This window comes from Fundulus heteroclitus, chromosome 21 (genome assembly GCF_011125445.2).
Source record: "Fundulus heteroclitus isolate FHET01 chromosome 21, MU-UCD_Fhet_4.1, whole genome shotgun sequence".
Taxonomy (NCBI): Eukaryota; Metazoa; Chordata; class Actinopteri; order Cyprinodontiformes; family Fundulidae; genus Fundulus; species Fundulus heteroclitus.
Window position 1 is genome coordinate 39,131,741 of NC_046381.1, and position 19,793 is coordinate 39,151,533.

The window sequence follows — 19,793 nt, forward strand, 5'->3', positions numbered from 1 at the left end:
GCCAGAGACACAGTGAGTCTCTAATAGCACCTGATCTACCTGTTGATATTTTCTTTATAAAACTGCACTCAGAGATGTAAAAGGTTTATACTGACCAGTTTTCCTTCAGTTTATTAATCAGGTTGGTGTGGATGTGAAATTAGCTGCTCTGGTTTTGCAGTGAGGTGTCCTTGCATCAAATGTGCAAAGCCACGGTATTTTATGGGAGCTTAATTCTAGTCGTTTACCTGCTACACCACTGCCTGAGCGAACAGAAAGAACAGAATCAGTGAGAGTTGAACCCTCGTCCCACAGGACCTGACTGCTCTGGCCAAAGAGCTGAGGGAACTGCGGCAGGGAGAGGAGACCAGCCGCCCGCCTGTCAAAGTCACGGACTACTCTTCATCTAGCGAGGAGTCCCACAGCAGTGAGGATGAGGAGGGAGAGGGCCACTCTAACGACGGATCGGTGGCCGTCAGCGATATACCGCGCATTATGTGAGTAGTTTCAGTAGTTTCAGTTCCCCTCCTTTAGTTTTAAATCTTAATGCTTGGATCAAATGACCAGAGCTGAAACAGGTATTTCAATAAAAAGAATAAACTAAAAGTAGTCATGGTCTGAGTTTTTGCTTCCAGGCCTCCATCAAGTCAGAGCACCAACGAGTCGTTCGGCGTGATGGGCGGTCACAACGACAGCCACGGGGACGCGTACGGAGACAGCTCAGAGGACAGCACGCTCATGATGCGAGAGGTGAGTCCGCCGTCGGCTGCTGACTTAAAACACCGTTCCTGTTCCCGTCTGGGTCCGGGTCAGTAGTGCAGGCGCACAAACACCAGGTGGAGCGAAGTTTGGCCTCGTTTAGACGCTGCTGAGACGCGGCAGCTGTTTTACCAGAGACTCCCAGGTCATAAATACCAACTAAAAACAGACTTCTGGTGAAGTTAATACAACATGAAATTAAACTGAGGTCAAAATTCAGCTCTGAATGTTGATATTTAAAAGAAAAGCGACAGAAGTCTGGGTGTGTTTAATTGGCCTTAAGTCAAACTGTGAATGCAGAAACTCGTGTTTTGTTTTTTACGTTGGGCCTCCAGCAGCATCGTTCCCACCCGCCTCCTTAAACAAGCCCACAGGCTCACCTGTCAGTCGCCTCGCTGCTCAGGGGCCACACCCCCCCCCCCACCTTCTCTTCTCTTCTTGCAGAGGTTTAGGGGACGGAGGCGGAGCTCTGCCCCCAGCAACGGTTTCCGTGGCAGCGGTAATCCGTTCCTTGGCAACACCAACCTCCCAGATTTGGTGCAACAAAGCGCCTCCCCTCTGGGTCACGCCTCTGGGGTCCAAGTAGGTGGAGCAGATCCCGGCCCCCTGAAAAACCTCCGTCCCCCCGTCTGGTCCTGACAAGCTGCCCCCCCCCCCCCCCCCCCCCCCCCACCTCATCACCTGCCCACAGACCCCCTCCACCAGCGCCGCTGTGTCTGCTACCTGCCTCCACTGTGAGCTCAGGCTTCAGACTTTAAAACATCTCTGACAACTATTAAAGAAAAATCTGCTCTTCTAAGGAAAGGTTCGGTCAAAGTAATTGAATTAAATTTAAAATTTCTGATTATAACATTTCTCTGTCCAATGAGATCTTACACTGCAAAAAGGGAACTAAAAATAAGTAAAAAATTTCTTGAAATGAGTGTATTTGTCTTGATTTGACCAAGTACATAAGACTATTTGCCAATAGAATTAGATTTTTGCACTTTAAAATAGCAACAATTCATCTCTAAAATTACATAATTAGACATCCTGCACTGGGAATAAGACGATGGAGATGAATTGTTCCTATTTTAAAGTGCAAAAATCTTATTCCATTGGCAAATAGTCTTATTTACCTGCTCTAATCAAGGAAAATTACAATGATTTCAAGAAAATTTAATTTACTTTTAGTTCTGTTTTTGCAGTGTAAGTGGCATCATGCTGTTGTCCATTCATCATCTTTCTGGTTCCCCAAAAACAGACAGATCTTCCCCTCGCCGTCTAAATCAGGACTGAAGACAACAGAAAGAAGCTAAAGCTAGAATAAGAGTATAAAATTAATTGAACCTACTTAAAAGTTGGGTTCAGGACCCAATGGCCAATAAATCACTTTGATTGACCCAACATCTGCAAGGAGGCCAGGTTCTGTGGCTGCAGCACAAGCCCTCATTATCACCCCTCCACCACCGTGCTCTGCAGCTGGTGTTTCTGATATTCTGCGTTTGGTTTCCTCCAAACAGAAATCTGGGCTTTAGGGCCAAACATCTCAGCTTTAGGTCAATCTGTGTGAAGGAAACTTTGCTCCAGATGTTGTGTCCTTCATTCAGATGTTCTCGGGTTGTTTGTAGAGCGCAGAGACTTCCTCCTCTAACACTCCCACACAGACCAGACCTGCTCAGTCTTTTTCTAACCATCCTGTCATGACCTTTAAGCTTTAACCTGCTAACTGAGGGCTGTAGAGTCAGAGGTGGAGCTCCTGGTATCTGTCCACGAGGCTCATCCAGGTCCCTAGCAGCCAACATGGCGGAGCTTCCAGCTAAATAAACTCCATCATTAAACGTTCAGTCAAAGCTGGGTTGAACCCAACTGACCGCCCAATAAAACGATGTGAACAGCTTGTATGTTTAGGATGTGTTGGTTATAATCCTTGTTAATTAGACAACATTTCCACTGTGTGCCACAAGAGGGAGCTCCTGTACCACCGTTTAACACGTTTCTGGGACAGTTATAGTAATAATATTCCTCTTCTTTCATGATTATATGTCAATGTAGCTTCCTGCTGACATTAGGATGTTAACCTTATTCCACCAGCAGACATTTGCATGATTCGTACATATTTTAGAGCCAAGTCTTTAAAAAGGGTTTATGTATTAAATAGAGTCAGTCCTCTGTAACAGGAACTGCAGCATCATATTATGAATTTCACTCTGCAAAAAGGGAACTAAAACTAAGAAAGATTTTCTTGAAATCAGTGTATTTTTCCTTGATTTGAGGAGCTAAATAAGACTATTTGCCAATGGAATGAGTATTTTACCCCTAAAATAAGATAATTACAAATCCTGCACCTGAAATAAGATGATTGAGATGAATTGTTGCTATTTTATGTGCAAAAATCTTACTCCATTGGCAGATGGAAGGAAAATGCACTGATTTCAACAAAATTTGAAATCTTTTAGTTCCCTTTTTGCAGTGCCTGCTTTGTCTGGTTTAATTATGGTCCATATCCTTTCCTTCCTTCCCTCCATCTCTCAGTTATCCAGCCTCTGAACCAGGAAGTTCCCCCCCTGTTTCTGTCAAGTTTTCACTAAATAAAGGAAGCATTAGTGTTCCTTCCAGTGACACAACAGTCGGAAAACTGTCAAAGATCCAAACCTGTGTTTCCTTTATTTTGAGGATAATGAGACCTGTTTCTGTGCTCTGCAGTACGGGATGGGAGGCAGCGGCGGCTCCAAGGCTTCCTTCACGCCGTTTGTTGATCCGAGGGTGTACGGGACCTCGCCGACTGAAGACGACGAGAAAAACTCTGCTGCAGGTACGTCCCTCCGTCCCACCGGCTTCATCCTCGACTCCTCCATGGAGACGATGCAGATTTTCTCACTGCCAACTGGGCCCACATCAAGATTTTCTCAAGGAGAAACCATCGTCGTCTGTACCTGTTTATTCATGTCGGGTTGTCTGTTAATACAGTAATCATTGAGTGAGAGGCAGGAAGAACCCTGGACATGTTACCTGTGCCTCATGGGGCAACACAGACACACTGTGGACACACACAGTCATACCTAAGACAGTATAGAGCAGGGATGGGCAACTGGCGGCCCGGGGGCCGCACACGGCCCTCGTCATCACGCAGTGCGGCCCGCGAATAGATCAATCATAATTTTATAATAATAATAATAATAATAATAATAATAATAATAATAATAATAATAATAATAATAATGTAATTATACTTTTGACCGATAGAGGGCGCACCGTATCCAAACAATAGCGGGCACGGGCCGCTTTGCAACAGCGAGGAAGAAAGTCAAGAGCCCTGGCCATGGCCATGGCATAAAGGGAAAACTTGACCGAGAAAGTCACATTTTTCAGACAAAATGGGAAGAAGTATGGACATGGGGATTTTTTTTTTTTTTTTTTGCTACACAGCACCGCGTTCACAGACCAGTGTGATGCATTCGCAAGCGTCAGAAAGCAATGGTGCATTCAGGAGCATGGGACATTAGATTTTTCAGAATAAAAAGCTAACAGATGTGCATAATCAAAAAATAACAGAAATACAATTATAGAGCATTCAGTATTGTAAGAAAGCCCACACAGTTTCTGGATAGACACATTATTGTTTGGGTTCTGTTCCGTTTTATGCCTCTTTCCTTGTAAATTTGAAATGTCCCATGCTCCTGAATGCATTGATATGGAGGAGTTTAAATTCCTTTTTTGCAATTTTTTTTAAAGCAAACAGTTTGTCTTTTGCTTAAGGACATATTAAAATGCATTTATATGCAGAAAATAGTTATATGTTGGTGCAGTAAATATACAGATATAAATTCATCTAAAATTTGTTCTTATTGAGAATAATTTGTAGCGTCTTTCATATCCAATTATTTGAAGTGCGTGATCATGTGGCCCTCCAATGGTCGTGCTGAAAAAAATGTGGCCCTCTTTATCATGGAAGTTGTCCATCCCTGGTTTAGAGACCAGTTAACCTAGCACTCATCTTTTTGAACTGTTGAAGGAAGCCGGAGTACCCGGAGAGGACTGACGAATGCACGGGGAGAACATGCAAACTCCATGCAGTTCAGGGGTTCCCCACTTTGGGAACCCCTGAACTGGAGCGTCGCTGATTCAGACTTTTACAAATTAGGTCCATAAACTTATAATAGAGCCAAAAACCTGTTAGAGATAAATTTACAAGGTGCTTTTGTTCTAAGGTTTCTAAATACAAAGACTTTTTAACATAGTATTTGTCACAGTTACACATAACTGTATGAAAAGTGAAATTACTGTAGATTGTTGTCTTATTGATAAGAAAAACAATCAAAATGGGTTCCGTACTTCATAATTTTCTACTGCTGAGCTAAAGAGACGAATGAAAGCAGCTCTGAAGATACGTTTCCATCTGATGACATCTTTCCTTGGTTTGTCTGCGGTGCTGCAGCTCTGTTTGCTGACGAGCTGCTGAAACAGGAGCAGGAACAGGAGCAGGCGAGGCTGAACGAGGCCAGGAAGATCTCGGTGGTCAACGTGAACCCCACCAACATCCGACCGCACAGCGACACGCCCGAGATCCGGAAATACAAGAAGCGCTTCAACTCTGAGATCCTCTGCGCAGCTCTCTGGGGTGAGACGGCAGCGCACGCCTCGCGGATACTCAGACGTCCGTGTGGCTGCAGGAAATCACAGGTTTGCATGTTTTCCAGGAGTGAATCTGCTGGTGGGGACGGAGAACGGCCTGATGCTGCTGGACCGCAGCGGCCAAGGCAAAGTTTACAACCTGATCAATCGGAGGCGCTTCCAACAGATGGACGTCCTGGAGGGACTGAATGTCCTGGTCACCATCTCAGGTCGGTTGACCTGCCTTGAACCTCAGCTATCAAATATGTTTTTAACAGATGATGTCAGACAATAATTCATCAGTTGATCATGATATGCCCACGTCAATCCTTTCCTTACCTGGTAGGAATCTTGATAGTTCCTACAATGACGACTTTACCAGGACTCTTCTTGGTATTGTGGTTGCATATACTCTGGAAGAGCTGCAGAGTTCCAAAAGATAAGTAAAAAAAGGAAATAAGGCTCTAATTTCCTCACCTGCAGGGAAGAAGAACAAGCTGCGCGTTTACTACCTGTCCTGGCTGAGGAACAGGATATTACACAACGACCCGGAGGTGGAGAAGAAACAGGGCTGGATCACAGTGGGGGAACTGGAGGGCTGTGTGCACTATAAAGTCGGTATGTTGTCAGCATATAAACACATTAAACACTGTTCGTTACAGTTAAAACTGTTAGAATTAGACGATTCAAACACTGCTTTTTTCATGTCTGACATGTTTTTCTATATATATTTTTTTTTTCTGCAGTAAAGTACGAGAGGATTAAATTCCTGGTGATTGCTCTGAAGAACTCGGTGGAAATCTACGCCTGGGCACCAAAACCTTACCATAAATTTATGGCCTTTAAGGTAATAATAGCAGGATGCTGAAGGCTGCAGCAAATAGTTATCATTGTTGTAGAGGAGGAAGAACCAGCAACCCCTAAATAGACTGAAATTATCAAGAGTCTTTCTATTCATACCGACCACTTTAATTTACTGAAAACATAAATCCAACCCACAACTTTTGGATTGCAGGACAACTACCTCTCTACTTATCTCATATCTAGCGTTCCTTCAATACATTTCTATGCATTTTTTTCTGATGCATAATGTTAGCGTCAGGCAGACAACACACCTGCAATAGTTTGATATGTATTTTAAATACTTGTTCCGACCAGTCTAACCGGTAGCTTTACCAAGGCAAGGCAAATTTATTAGTATAGCACATTTCAGTACAAAGACAATATAAAGTGCTTTACATGATTAAAATATAGGAAAATAAAACAGAATAAAAGCAAGTTGGATTAAAATTTAGAAAAACAAAATAACAAAAAAAAAACATGGGAAAATGGAAACTAAAATAAATTTTTAAAAATAGTTGGACTACAAAGTTGAACTAAAACAGTTTAACTAGAACAGTCGAAGGCAATACTGAACAAATGTGTTTTTAATCTTGATTTAAAAGAACTCAGGCTTTCAGCACTTTTTCAGTTTTCTAGGAGTTTGTTCCAGATCAGTGGAGCATATGAACTAAATGCTGCTTCTCCATGTCTGGTTCTGGTTCTGGTTCTGGTTCTGCAGAGCAGGCTGGAGCCAGAAGACCTGAGTGGTCTGGAGGGTTGATGCACTGATAACAAGTCTGTGATGTATTTAGGTGCTAATTCAGGGATTTATAGACTAACAGAAGGATTTTAAAGTCTATTCTCTGATATCCAGGGAGCCATGGAAGGTCATGTTTAAGGTTACTAGGTCATCTTTTACCAACACTCTGCAAATACCGTCTGAAAAGAGTTCCACAGGTATTCATGGCTGAAGTTTGGTCCTTTAACCACTCACTCTCCTCTCTGCCTGTCAGTCTTTTACAGATCTGCAACATCGCCCCCTGCTGGTGGATTTAACTGTGGAGGAGGGCCAAAGGTTAAAGGTCATCTATGGCTCCACTGTTGGTTTCCATGTGATTGATGTGGATTCTGGAAACCCCTACGACATCTACATCCCCTCACATGTAAGTGAGAGGAAGCACACGCGTGTGTGTTTGTTTGTACTTGTATTTGCAGCTGATTGAGAACATTTTATGCGCTTGTGAAGTGGGGACTTTGATGTAAAGTGAGGACCTTTTTTTTCGGTCCTCGCTTTTTTGGGGGCTAGGGGTTAGATTTACAACTAAGGTGTCAATTAGGTTTAGGATACTTTCAGGGTGAGGCCATAGAAAGGATTGAAAATGAATGGAAGTCTTGAAGTCAAGGCCCGGTCCTCACTTTGTATTTTAAACGAGGATGCGTGTGGTAAGGTTTAGCACTAAGATGTCAATTACGTTTAAGTTAGCCCATAGAAAAGTTTAAAATGAATGGAAGTCAATGGAAGTCAAGACGAAGTCCTGAATAAGTATTTAAAACAAGGATGTGTGTGTGTGTGTTCTGGTATTTGCACATTGTGGGGACCAGCCTTGCCCACATCACGACGACGTGTCCCCAACATAAACAGCTCCTGACCCAATTATTCATTAAACTTTACCACATTTATGGAATTTTCTTTTGTAAGAGATCAACACAAGTAGTGGAAGGAAAATGATAAATATACTTTTAATTTTCAATACCACCCAATAAATTAAAACTCAACCAGTTTTTCTACAGTGAACAGAGTCAAGCTGCGTTTAGTTTAACCTCCATATTAATGTAGCTGTTCTGTTTCTGGTCTTAGAGGTTCTTTAGAGAACATTAGAGAACAATGATTAAAAAAAACAGCAGCATGAAGACCTAAGAACACAGCAGACAAACCCAGAAATGCTTTAAAACCACATGTTATTTACTTGCCACTTCATAGTTATGGTCTTTGTTTTGGTCTGTCTTGCTGAGACACGCATCCTGACAACACGCATTGTAGTTTGTAGTTGTAATGCAACAAAACATGATAAAGGTAAAATGTTATGCATATGTTTACCAATTATTGTGTATATTCCTATCATTTATAGTGTGAAAAATAAACTACAAATAGTAGCCTAAAACATCTATATAAGTGCTGATACATCTCCTCTAAAACGTGTCTCTAGAAGTGAATAAAGTTTAGAGTATTTGAAAATTGGAGTATTGGAAAATTTAAAGTTTGTGTAGATGAATGAGTGTGAACTTCATTTATTAAAATCAGAGAGAAACACATTGATTATTTAAAATTAACTCAGTGAGGGAAATTATTGTGTTTAATAATTCAGAATATTGAGCAGATAAGCCCTTGATGAAGCAGCAGCCATTTTCAGTCTGGTAATCCACCTAACCCTGGCCTACAAGTCATTCTCACAGAAAAAGGCTCCATTAACTGAAGAAATGAACCAAAACCAATAGAAAATTTGATATTTTTGGGCACTTTAACATTCAAAGCATAATATAATTTGTTATTTTAGGTCCAACATTCAGGTACGAGGGGAGAACAAGTCCTGCAGCCATGAATCTTTTAGGTATCAAGGACAAAAAATTAGCATAAAAAACAGTACATTTCTAAAGAAATACATTTAAAAGAAACTTTGAACTAATAATAATTACATCATTAGAATAACAAAGGAAGGCGTGGCCGCTTGACAGGAAGAACCAGAAATGACTCAAGACTTTTGCTAAGTTCTGTAACTTACATAACAACAAGATAGTAAGGGCAGCTGAATCAATGTCCTCCTTTAACCCTGGCGTGCTTTCAGTCAGAGACCGATGGGTAAAGGAGACGGTAACCATAGCAACCGCCTCTCGTTGCTTATCGGCACCCTTGAATGATGCTCATGTCTGTACGGTGGCGAGCGCGTGGCTGAGGAGCAGGAGAATTGTCTTGTTCCAGCAGTTTAATGTCCCTAACCCACCACAATGTTCAACCTCTGGTTCCTCACAGATCCAAGGTCAGGTCACCCCGCACGCCATCGTGGTCCTGCCCAAGACGGACGGCATGGAGATGCTGCTGTGCTACGAGGACGAGGGCGTCTACGTCAACACCTACGGGCGTATCACCAAAGACGTGGTGCTGCAGTGGGGCGAGATGCCCACATCTGTCGGTACGTCGGTCCAGCCGATAAAAAACTAGTTTGATGATTTATGGTTAAGCTCTGTCGATGAGTTGCAGCTCAATTCTTATTGTTTCGTTAACATTTTCATGGTGTGAAAGCTGCATAATACCTTGCAAAAGAGTTTTTACTCCTTAAACTCTTCCACATTTTGTCACATTGCAAAGCAAACTTTAGTGAATTTTATGGGGATTTTATGTGACAGACCTGGAGGTTTAGACTCATTGGAAGGACAGCATCTGCAAACATCAAGTCTTGCCACAGATTCTGAATTTAATGTAGGTCTTGACTTTGACTAGGCCGTTCTAACGCATGAATATAAGGTTTTTCCTTCCCGCCAATGGGTGGTTTTTCTTTCCACTGTCGCTTCATGCTTGCTCAGTATGAGGGATTGCTGCATAGCCATGGACAATGCAGACGACTCTCCATGTGGCTCTACGGTTCCCCAGGAGTGAATGCTGCTTGTCGGGACTTTGAAGCAATCAACTGGTTCCCTTATATAGGACATTTTGGACCAATCTGTATAATCTGACCCAATCTGTATTATATGATTGATTTTGACTTTGTAAAGTGCCTTGAGATGACATGTTTCATGAATTGGCGCTATATAAATAAAATTAAATGGAAATGCTTTGAACTGTGGTCTTAGAAAATATTTTGTGTGGCCCCTGATGCCAGTTCATGGTATAAATGTGTCGCTCCAGCAAATGGAGCTGATGCAGATGGACAATTGCTGTATTTTTTTTAGAATGAGGTTCTTACTGACAAATTTACATCATCTTATGGGGAAAATGTTTCTTTTTCTCCTTAATTTTAATATCATAGTAAGCATGGCCACAAACAGGCTCAAACAGGTTTTCTACTTGGAATATCTTGGGTTAAGCTCCATCCATCTCCCCATCTACACTAACCAGCTTTCATGTCTACACAGAAGAAAAACATCCCCACAGCATGATGCAGCCACCATCATGTTTTTGTGATCAAACTAAAACAGTGAATGTCAAATACTTGCTGTCATTTTATCTTGGACTATTTATAGAAAAATAACCCATGGAGTGATAAAATACAGCATTCCAAGCTTGACTTGCACTGCTTTGTTGTATCCAGGTAGAATCATTATCTGCGGTTCTATAATACCAGCCTTGTTTAGTGAAACTAAGACAGACTCCACCCAAAACTATCAAGTCCCACAACATTCCTGATGCTTACAAATACTTTGCAGAAATTGCATCACTCTTTTGGTTTCTGACAGAACTGGAATGTTTGTATGAACGAGATCCGGTTAATGTCGCATTGGTGTTAATTCTCTAAAAGCAAAGGTAGCTTTTCTCTAGTCCCGTCGACCAGCATCAGTTACAGATACCAGAACACAATCACTCATAAATTCAGATCAATAGACTCAAACCAAGCCGGTCTCGCTCTCCTGTGTTATGGCAGCTCTGGCAGGAAGTACAGATCAGTCCGTTTTAACCTCCACCGTTAGAAGCCCTGGCAGCGATTAGGTGCGTTTGTCTTGGGTTGCAGACGGGTTTCCAGCCCCTCTCCATGTTTGTGTATTTATATCTGCGTTCATATGTTCTTCTGTCCTTGCAGCCTACATCCACTCCAACCAGATCATGGGCTGGGGGGAGAAGGCCATTGAGATCCGCTCCGTGGAGACGGGACACCTCGATGGAGTTTTCATGCACAAGCGAGCTCAGCGACTGAAGTTCCTGACGGAGAGGAACGACAAAGTGAGTCAGAAACCAGCTGGTTGCAACCATAACCGTATCTATGGGTCTTTTATTTAGCGTTTTTAACATGATCTAATTCTTAAAGAAAACCAAATCTGCTTATTTGCTTTGGAAGAATGTTTAATAATGTGTTTTGTTATAAAGAATAATCAAATAAATCAAATTATATTAATTTTAATTTGACTGTAATTACATTGATTTTTTCCTAACTGGTATTTATTGCATCAATTATGAAATAATTTTTAAATTGGGAATTCAACAGACAATAATTTAACTGTAAATAATTGAGCTGAACCGGTTAATTAGAACAAAAATAATAATGTAGGGACCTGGTTTATGCCAATTATTTGACCTTAAATGCATTTAACTCGGTCATGATTGCGTGTATATGACTGTACTTACTGACATCAAACTAAGCTGCATTTAAATTGGAGGATATTGGATTATATTGGGGTTCAAACAGGATGGCAGTTATTTCTGAATGGAATGCATGATTAATAAAATTTAAATAAAGCCTGAATGTTAATTTACAACAAGATGAGTATAACTAGAATGATTAGACTGTACTAAATACAATTAAATTAAATTAAAGAATAAGTAGCTGAATTGAAATGTGTTACAACCTTAATTGTACTGTAAATAATTGGACTGCATAAGACTGTATTTAATTGGGACAAAATAATTAAATAATTTATTTTACTTTATTTATTTATTGCTGTTTTTCAAAGTAACAAAAACAAAACAAAAATAACTTGTCAGAGTGTGTGGAGCAAAGTGCAGACAGGAATTTGGAAGCAGCATGATTTGTAGGAGGATTTAATAATAAAATGATTAATAACAAAAAGCAAAACTTACAAAGAGGCATAGGGAGGACAGGACGAGGTGCATGATGGGAAAATCAGGCTGTGCAATGGGAGGGCCCAGTGGGTTATAATGGCCAACAGGGAACTTACTGAGGGGAGTGAGGAGAATGACCCTGGAATCTGGTGTTATAATTAGAGGATAATGAGAAGCAGCTTAGGCAGAAGGAAAGTAGGGAGAGAGACTAATCACCACAGATGAGCTGAACTTAGACACAGTGAAACATTTAATCAAGAGGAAGACAGAGATCTAAGAGAAATAACACTAGAATGCACCGGGAACAGAATACATTAAATAAGCAAGATGCTAAGCCTTAAATCTTGAACTAATAAAGCAACAATAAGAGAATAAAAAAATTAAACAAGTAAGGATCATGACAGAACTGAATTATAATTTGTGTAAGCTGACTGGACTGCATTAGAATAAATTTGATTTAATTAAGTTTATTTTGCAAGAATTGGGTATGTTTAGGTTAAATAGACTTTACTTAAATAGACTGAAGTTGAATTAAATAAAGTGAATTGTAATTGCCCATTTTCATTGGATTAAACTGCTGGTATGTATTCATTTAATAAATAGTATTTATTTTGATGGTTACATGGATTGACATCATTCATTAATGAATTGTGTTGGACTGAATTTGAATTATTATGATCACACTGGGCCATAATTGGTTACACTGTACTTAACTTTGCTGAAAGAGATGCATTATTTAAAATAAATGGAGGTTATGAGGCTGTAATGACTTGGCCAGTTTTATGGATTGAGCAAAATTTGAATTGCTTTAATTGGATTTTACCTAATTAAAGTAAACTATTATAACCTTCTATTAGACTATATTTTAAAGAAACACTAATTTAATTACATTTTCTCCAAATAACTAAGAGCTATTGGTCTGACAAAAGTGTGTAGCTTCTTCTGTTTTGTAATATTTGTTACGTTTGTTAAGTTCATCTGCTTTTATAAGCTTTGAAACATTCATTGATGTCAAGCAAAAAAGGAACTTTTATTGTGTCTTTAAATAAACCTGAAACTGAAGATTTCCTCCATCCTCTGCAGGTCTTCTTTGCCTCGGTTCGTTCTGGAGGCAGTAGTCAAGTTTTCTTCATGACCCTGAACAGAAGCTCCATGATGAACTGGTAACCTGCCTCCCTCTCGGAACTACAACCCTTTGCAGGAGGGATGACAGGAGGACAATGTTTGTGCGTGTTTATATGTGTGTGTGTACTCGTGGACGACGACGACGACAACAACAACAAAAAGCATCTGACTGGACTGCACATCTGGAGGAGGTGGTAAAACCACAGCAGAGTGTCCCTACTTAGAAATCCTCACGCTGTAGGGGGCGCTGCAGGTCCTGTGGTTGGTGTTAGTGCCTGCAGAGCAAAGAGGACCCCACATGTTGTCAGCAGTTGGCGCTTTGCCCCCCCCCCCACCCCCCCCCCCCACCCCCCCCCCACCCCCACCCCCCACTGAGGACTGTCGGACCGGACTGAGGGTTGATCTGGAGCCTTTTAAGGACCTGACAAGTAGCCTTTCTGTGGGGAAGCTCTTTGTGTAGCACATCAGTGACTTTCAACCAGGGTGTTCACACTGCGAGTATACAGGTCGTTCACTGCGGTGCAGGTGTGCCTGCTGCAGCAAAAAACCCACTGTTGTAGTCTTAGTTAGTAGGCAAAGTAGCATTAGACAAAAAAACACACTTGAGAATGAGATAATAACTGCACACCGTTTTTAGGATCACGCTCATCTCACCGAGCTCGTATGCTTTTATATTTTCTGCTTTACTAGATCATGTCTGAATCGAGCACATGTGAGAACATCGACACCAAGCCTGCTGAGTATCAAAATCATTATTATTATTTTTTATTTTTTTTTTCAGTTTTAGGAATAGAATTGCACAACTTTAAGAAGCAACAAAGAAACGGCACCAGAACACCAACAGGCTTAGGGCGCCTCCTGATAAAATTTGACAATCTGAAAGGTACAGTGAGCGGAAATCTTTAACCATAGGGCGAAAACAGGGTCGCAACATTTCACAGTTGGCTGACTGAAATAGATTGTATGAGAATAAATGAAGCCTGCAGCAAATATTCAAGTGGAAATTCTTTAAAATGTGACTATAAGCAAAAAACACAAAAAAAACATCAGCATAGTTTTACTGATGAAATGGTCAGACTTGCTTTTATGTTGCTCCTGCTGCCTTTTTTGAAGTGTTTAATGCGAGCTGCCAAAACTACCGTTTTCAATACATTTTTCATGACTTGGGAACACTGGAGGTATGTAAACTATTGAAAAATTTCTAATAAACTGCCAACAGAATCAGCTGTGAATCCCATTCATCTCAAATGAAAATGCGTACAATTACTCATTGTCCACTACTTCTCCTCAGTTTGTCTCATAAAAGCATCGTTATTATGAAAAAGTTATAAGTTGGAAGAATCAGCTGGAACATCCCGGTTGTTAGATGTACTGCTTGGAAGAACAGAGTTCACCTCAAAGTCCAACACGGCTGCCTTACACATAAAAGTGGTGGTAGCTGCAATAATAAACAATTTATTTGCACTGATTTAAGTTAAAACCTAAGTAAATGAATCATGCATGCATAGCTCTGGGCAAACTCTGCTAGTGAACATTTGGCTGCTGTGTTTGGAAGCATAAAATACAGTCGAATACATTTTCAACTTGTAGACTATTGCTTATCGTTGCCAGGCTGCATACTGAGCACAACAATCAGCAAATAACAATGTTTCCTGACTTGCAGCTGGAGAGTAAATAGGTTTATCACCAGAAATCTAAAGAACCCTAAATGTATCATTAGCTGTGACCTCAAAATTCAATATGGCTGCTTAAACTGTTTGTTTACATTCGTCTCTGCTGCTGTCTTTTAAATTCAGTCACAAAATGAAGCGCTGTACAAACCTTTTGTTGAACATGTTGCAACAGTTTTTAGCTCATCTAAAAAGACGTAGTATGCTAACAAACTATCGTGCTAATCATTGCTAACTTGTTGAAAGACCACAATGATTAGCTAATCCCACTGATTCCCCAATTTACAACTGGACAGTAAATAATTTTAATACCAGAATAGAAATATGACCACAGTATAAATAGCCTGGAGTTTCTTGCTAGCTCCAACTTCATGACTGAATATGGCTGCCCTGCACATAAACATTGATGTTAGCCTCAGAAAAAATGTATTTTACTCGCTGTCACTACCAGATCCAGAGATTCTAACTAGCAGAAGTGGTAATAATAGCCTCAGAAATCAACTATCTATTTGCAGTTTTGTCAAATTTTCATCCTGATTTAATCAAAAGTACATTAAAGCCTCTGCCCAGGAGCATCTTGCTACATTTTTAACTGCAATAATTAGGTTTTTACATATTCTAATCATAGCTAGCTAGGCTGCTGAGCACAACAGTTACACCCATTTCCCAGCTGAAGAATGATTTAGACATTTAAGTTCAAATATGGCAGCTATGCATAAAAAAGGCTTGATAACCGCAGAAATAAATTATTTATTTGCCCTTCTGTCTCTCTCATTAATTCGATCACAAAGTACTGTACAACTTCTGTTTAAGAGCATCTTACGTCTTAAATAAGAGGTGATATTATGCCCTTGTAATGGTTGTTTTTCAAATTGAAACTAGAGCATAATTAAGTTAATTTTCAGGATTAGATTTTAACTTTCAAATAAAATAAAGAGGCCATAGTGGTTCTCAAATGGATTTGTAGTTAGCTGGCTTCATGGGATATTTTAAAGCTCTCCGTTGTTTTATTTTGAGCCATGTTTTTTTCTTAATAATTTCTGAAATAATTTTTTTTGAATGTTTTGGGGTATATATAAAACATCCAGAAAAATATAAATAACTTGTCAGTTAGCTTCCAAATACAGTTAAAAAAACATTGTGTTTGCTTCAAACAACAAACTCAGTGTAACTTTAGGTTGTTTTCTTTACCGTTTTACAAAATAAATTGCTTTATTTTGGGTCCGTGAGGGAATATCTTTCTAACACATCAGCAGGAGGCAAATGGAACGAAGTGAAATGCTTTAGCTGTGGCTGAAAAGCTTTGGTCCAATGGCAGGAAATTATTACTATTACCGGAGCTGACCCGACTCCTTTAAGATGCTCTGGCTCACAGTGTGAACACTCGTTTTGAGTGATGCTGCTGAAACATCTGTCTCATCCCAGAATATGAGAATAATCCTTCAAACGAGCGACGACTGTCAGACGGAGAAATGAGAGATTTCACACATCGTCGCAGGCAGTCCGCCGGCAGCTGCTCCAGCTGTTTGTCTTGTTTCTGGCAGGCGGAGGAAGGTTGTAGATATTGTACTTTTGCTGCAGCAGCAACACAATAACAGAAATCTTCTCGTCTTTTCTCACCGGAGGAACTCGTCCATGGAATAGTTGCCAACTTCTGGAAGGTTTTATTTTTCCTGCCTTGTGTTAAGATCACTTTTTTTTTTCAGCTCTTCTGTGTGTTCTTCACTTTTGTAAATACTCACAATGCTGTTAATGACAGATTTTTTTTTTTTTTTGCAAAGAATACAAAAACAAAGAGGTTTTATGATGTGTTTTTATTTCATACTTCTTTAAATCATTATATTCTATGGTTCCTTTAGGATGGGAGATTTTTCAGAACAATTTGAGGAACTAAAAGAGTTTAATTTCTGTCAGTCACGGCTGTGTATTTAGTTTGCATGAAGACATACATGTTGAACCGTCTTCACTTGTTATGAATTGCAGTTCTGAGGCAATACACTTGTGGGTTTTACAACAGAAAATTGACAAAACCCTGAAAAATGTTGGCATTTTGTGTTTGTTTTTTTAGTTAAAAAACAGTAAAGATTGTACACTGGAGAATTATACATCATGGTGACATTTATTATTAATTTAGGTATGTTAAAACCAGACAGGCGCGTAGACAGTCGACCCTCTGGCGACTGTAAATGCTGATATTTGTGAGAGGAAACTGGTTTCATCTTTTAATTTTCTTTTAGTCGTTCAAATATCTAAAAGGATGTGAAAATGTGGAGCACAGGCAGTTTAAGGCCAGCTGAGGCCTTTTAAATGTGCAGGATGTTAGAGTTGATCATCAACCTGTGAATAAAGATCAGGAGGCAAAGTCTGTCTGAGAAACAATAGAATAAAAGATATTTATACTGTAATAATTTACATTATGATAACATCATACTGATCATTTTAGAGGACATAAATAATGTTCACTTATCGAAGCTTAGTTGTCTTTCTACAGAATAGAGAACATAGCTGATACTGTAAGAATTTCTAAAAAAACAAAAAAATACAATGTTTTTATCGTGGTATTATTTGTATTTCAATTTTTTGTATCAAGACTGTGAACGTGTGTGCGACTGTGTGTCTGAGTGTGCAGGTGTGCGCACAGGTGTGTGTGTGACATGCATGTGAGCGTATGTTTTCACCTCACCTGAGAATGGCTGGAATCAGTCAGAAGACGACCTCGGTCCGGTAACGCACATCTTTGATGTTTGGAAATCTACAATAAATGTCCTCTCCTTGTACAGCAGAAAAAAAAAAAACACAAGCTGCTCTGCTTGTCTTTCTTCATTCATTCACTCAGTTTATGCTACAGAGTAATGTGCTTCTGCTAAACAGTGATGGTTGTTCATGCTTTGAGATGCTTAAAGGCACAACAGGACGACGTGGTCAATGCATATCTGGAGAAACTGCATTTCATTGCACTGAAAAAGTTTAGAAAATCCAACTTTGTCATAAGTACAGTTATTCAGTGGAGAAAACATCCTCCCTCAAAAATTTACTTTTTAACGGAGAACAGAAAAGCTCTTGGTCTTCGCCCGTAACATTTCAAAAGGTTGGCACTTAAAGAAAGACGGATCTTTCACCAGGGATGTCCAAAGTGCGGCCCAGGGGACGTTTTGTCTACAAAAGTATGAATGTATAGATCTGGTTTGCCAGTGCATGCAGTTGATGGAGACAAACTTGGAAAAGAAAACGCTAGTCTGCAATTTCTACTCAAGACCTCTTAAAAATAAATTAAAATGTAAGGTGCAACACAAAGTATTTACCTTTTCTCAATTTTATTTCTTTCAATTCAGTTTTATAGTAATTAGGAGCACAAACATCCGGTGAAAACCAGACTTGTGCATTTCTTAGATTTGGCAAATGTGATCCATATCATGTTCTTGTGGATGAAAATATGCACACTAGACAAAGATAATAAACCTGAAGGCATTATATGATTCCAACCTGCGAGATCCTTTTAAATTTTCACATCTACAATAATTGAAAGATTATTTTCTACAGAAATGTGATTAATTTGTGTTTCATTAAAATATTGTGTTTAGGTTTTTTTTGGTAACCAAGTAAAAATAAAAAATAAAAATTTATGCAATTTAAATTGATTTATAATCAGAATTTAGTGGCCCTCCCAAGTATTTTTAGTCTAACATTTTTGGCCCCCTTGGCAAAAAGTTTGGACACCCCTGCTCTAGAGCCTCTGTCCCTCGTGATTTAGATGTATCTATACAACACACAATTCAAATTATTACATGACCTCCTCTGCATGCCATGCAGTTCTGCAGAAGTCTGTTAATCACCCAGTCATTTAACTCAGGTGTGTCTGTTTACACTTTACTACCACAGAAAAAAAACTGCCTATATTGGTAGTGTACCTCCAACCGCCTCCCCTCTGAGCCGCAGTCTGGACTGTAGATCTCTGAGGAATATGTAAAAAAGGTTTCTTAACGTCTGAAGACCAATAAAGCTCCAGGACCTGATGGTGGTTCCCCTTCTACCTGAAAGCCTGAAATAACCAACTGGCCCCCAATCTTCACTCTGGAGCTCTGTGATGTCCCCCCTGCATTAAATCATCCATCACCATCCCGATCCCCAGGAAATGCACCATAAGAGTTTTAATGAAAATAAACTAGAGGGATCATATTTCTCCAATTTTAGCTTCCCTTCATTGGCTTCCTGTTAAATCAAGAATAGAATTTAAAATTCTCCTTCTAACGTATAAAGCCCTTAATAATCAAGCTCCATCATATATCAGAGCTCTGATTACCCCGTATGAGCTTTCTGTGTCTCTGCTCTGTCTTCTCTACCATAGAAAGTACTCCTGGGTCAATGTGAGCTTCTGTGCTTTCTGTGTCTCTGCTCTGTCTTCTCTAACATAGAAAGTACTCCTGGGTCAATGTGAGCTTCTGTGCTTTCTGTGTCTCTGCTCTGTCTTCTCTAACATAGAAAGTACTCCTGGGTCAATGTGAGCTTCTGTGCTTTCTGTGTCTCTGCTCTGTCTTCTCTACCATAGAAAGTACTCCTGGGTCAATGTGAGCTTCTGTGCTTTCTGTGTCTCTGCTCTGTCTTCTCTAAGCCCCAGTGGGTGGAGGCAGATGAGCGTTCACACTGAGCCTGGTTCTGGTTCTGCTGGAGGTTCTCCTCCCTGTTAAAGGGGAGTTTTCCTCTCCACTGTCGCTTCATGCATGCTCAGTATGAGGGATTGCTGCAAAGCCATCAACAATGCAGACGACTGTCCACTGTGGCTCTACGCTCTTTCAGGAGGAGTGAATGCTGCTTGGAGAGACTTGATGCAACCTGCTGGGTTTCCTTAGAGAGGAAACTTTCTCACCAACCTGGAGGATCTGATGGAGTCTGACTTTAGAAAGAACCTTGATGATGACGTGTGTTGTGAATTGATGCTATATAAATAAAATTGAATTGAATAACAGGATTAAATGATTCCAGAGCTGTCACTCTGACATCTGTGATCATAAAATCCTCAGAGTGACTCATGTTGAAGCATCTGAAGGACATCAGAGGCCCCTGCTGGACCCCCTGCTGCT

At 40.1% G+C, this 19,793-nt stretch overlaps 1 protein-coding gene across 14 annotated transcripts in view; it reads left to right on the forward strand.

Annotated features, from left to right (window-relative positions):
- The window catches only part of LOC118556197 (TRAF2 and NCK-interacting protein kinase-like), a 78,024-nt gene extending 64,649 nt beyond the window's left edge, over positions 1-13,375 (forward strand). For 13 of the 14 annotated variants that reach the window (XM_036124904.1, XM_036124905.1, XM_036124906.1 and 10 more), the window contains 12 exons: positions 295-476; positions 615-729; positions 1,183-1,320; positions 3,424-3,532; positions 5,156-5,338; positions 5,418-5,561; positions 5,815-5,949; positions 6,078-6,178; positions 7,167-7,316; positions 9,182-9,341; positions 10,944-11,083; positions 13,004-13,375. In XM_036124904.1, the coding sequence (XP_035980797.1) occupies positions 295-476; positions 615-729; positions 1,183-1,320; positions 3,424-3,532; positions 5,156-5,338; positions 5,418-5,561; positions 5,815-5,949; positions 6,078-6,178; positions 7,167-7,316; positions 9,182-9,341; positions 10,944-11,083; positions 13,004-13,087 (1,641 nt within the window). In that variant the 3' untranslated portion in view covers positions 13,088-13,375. The remainder of the gene's footprint in view (positions 1-294; positions 477-614; positions 730-1,182; positions 1,321-3,423; positions 3,533-5,155; positions 5,339-5,417; positions 5,562-5,814; positions 5,950-6,077; positions 6,179-7,166; positions 7,317-9,181; positions 9,342-10,943; positions 11,084-13,003) is intronic. The other variant, XM_036124909.1, reaches the window with a different exon arrangement.
- Positions 13,376-19,793: the final 6,418 nt, after the last annotated feature.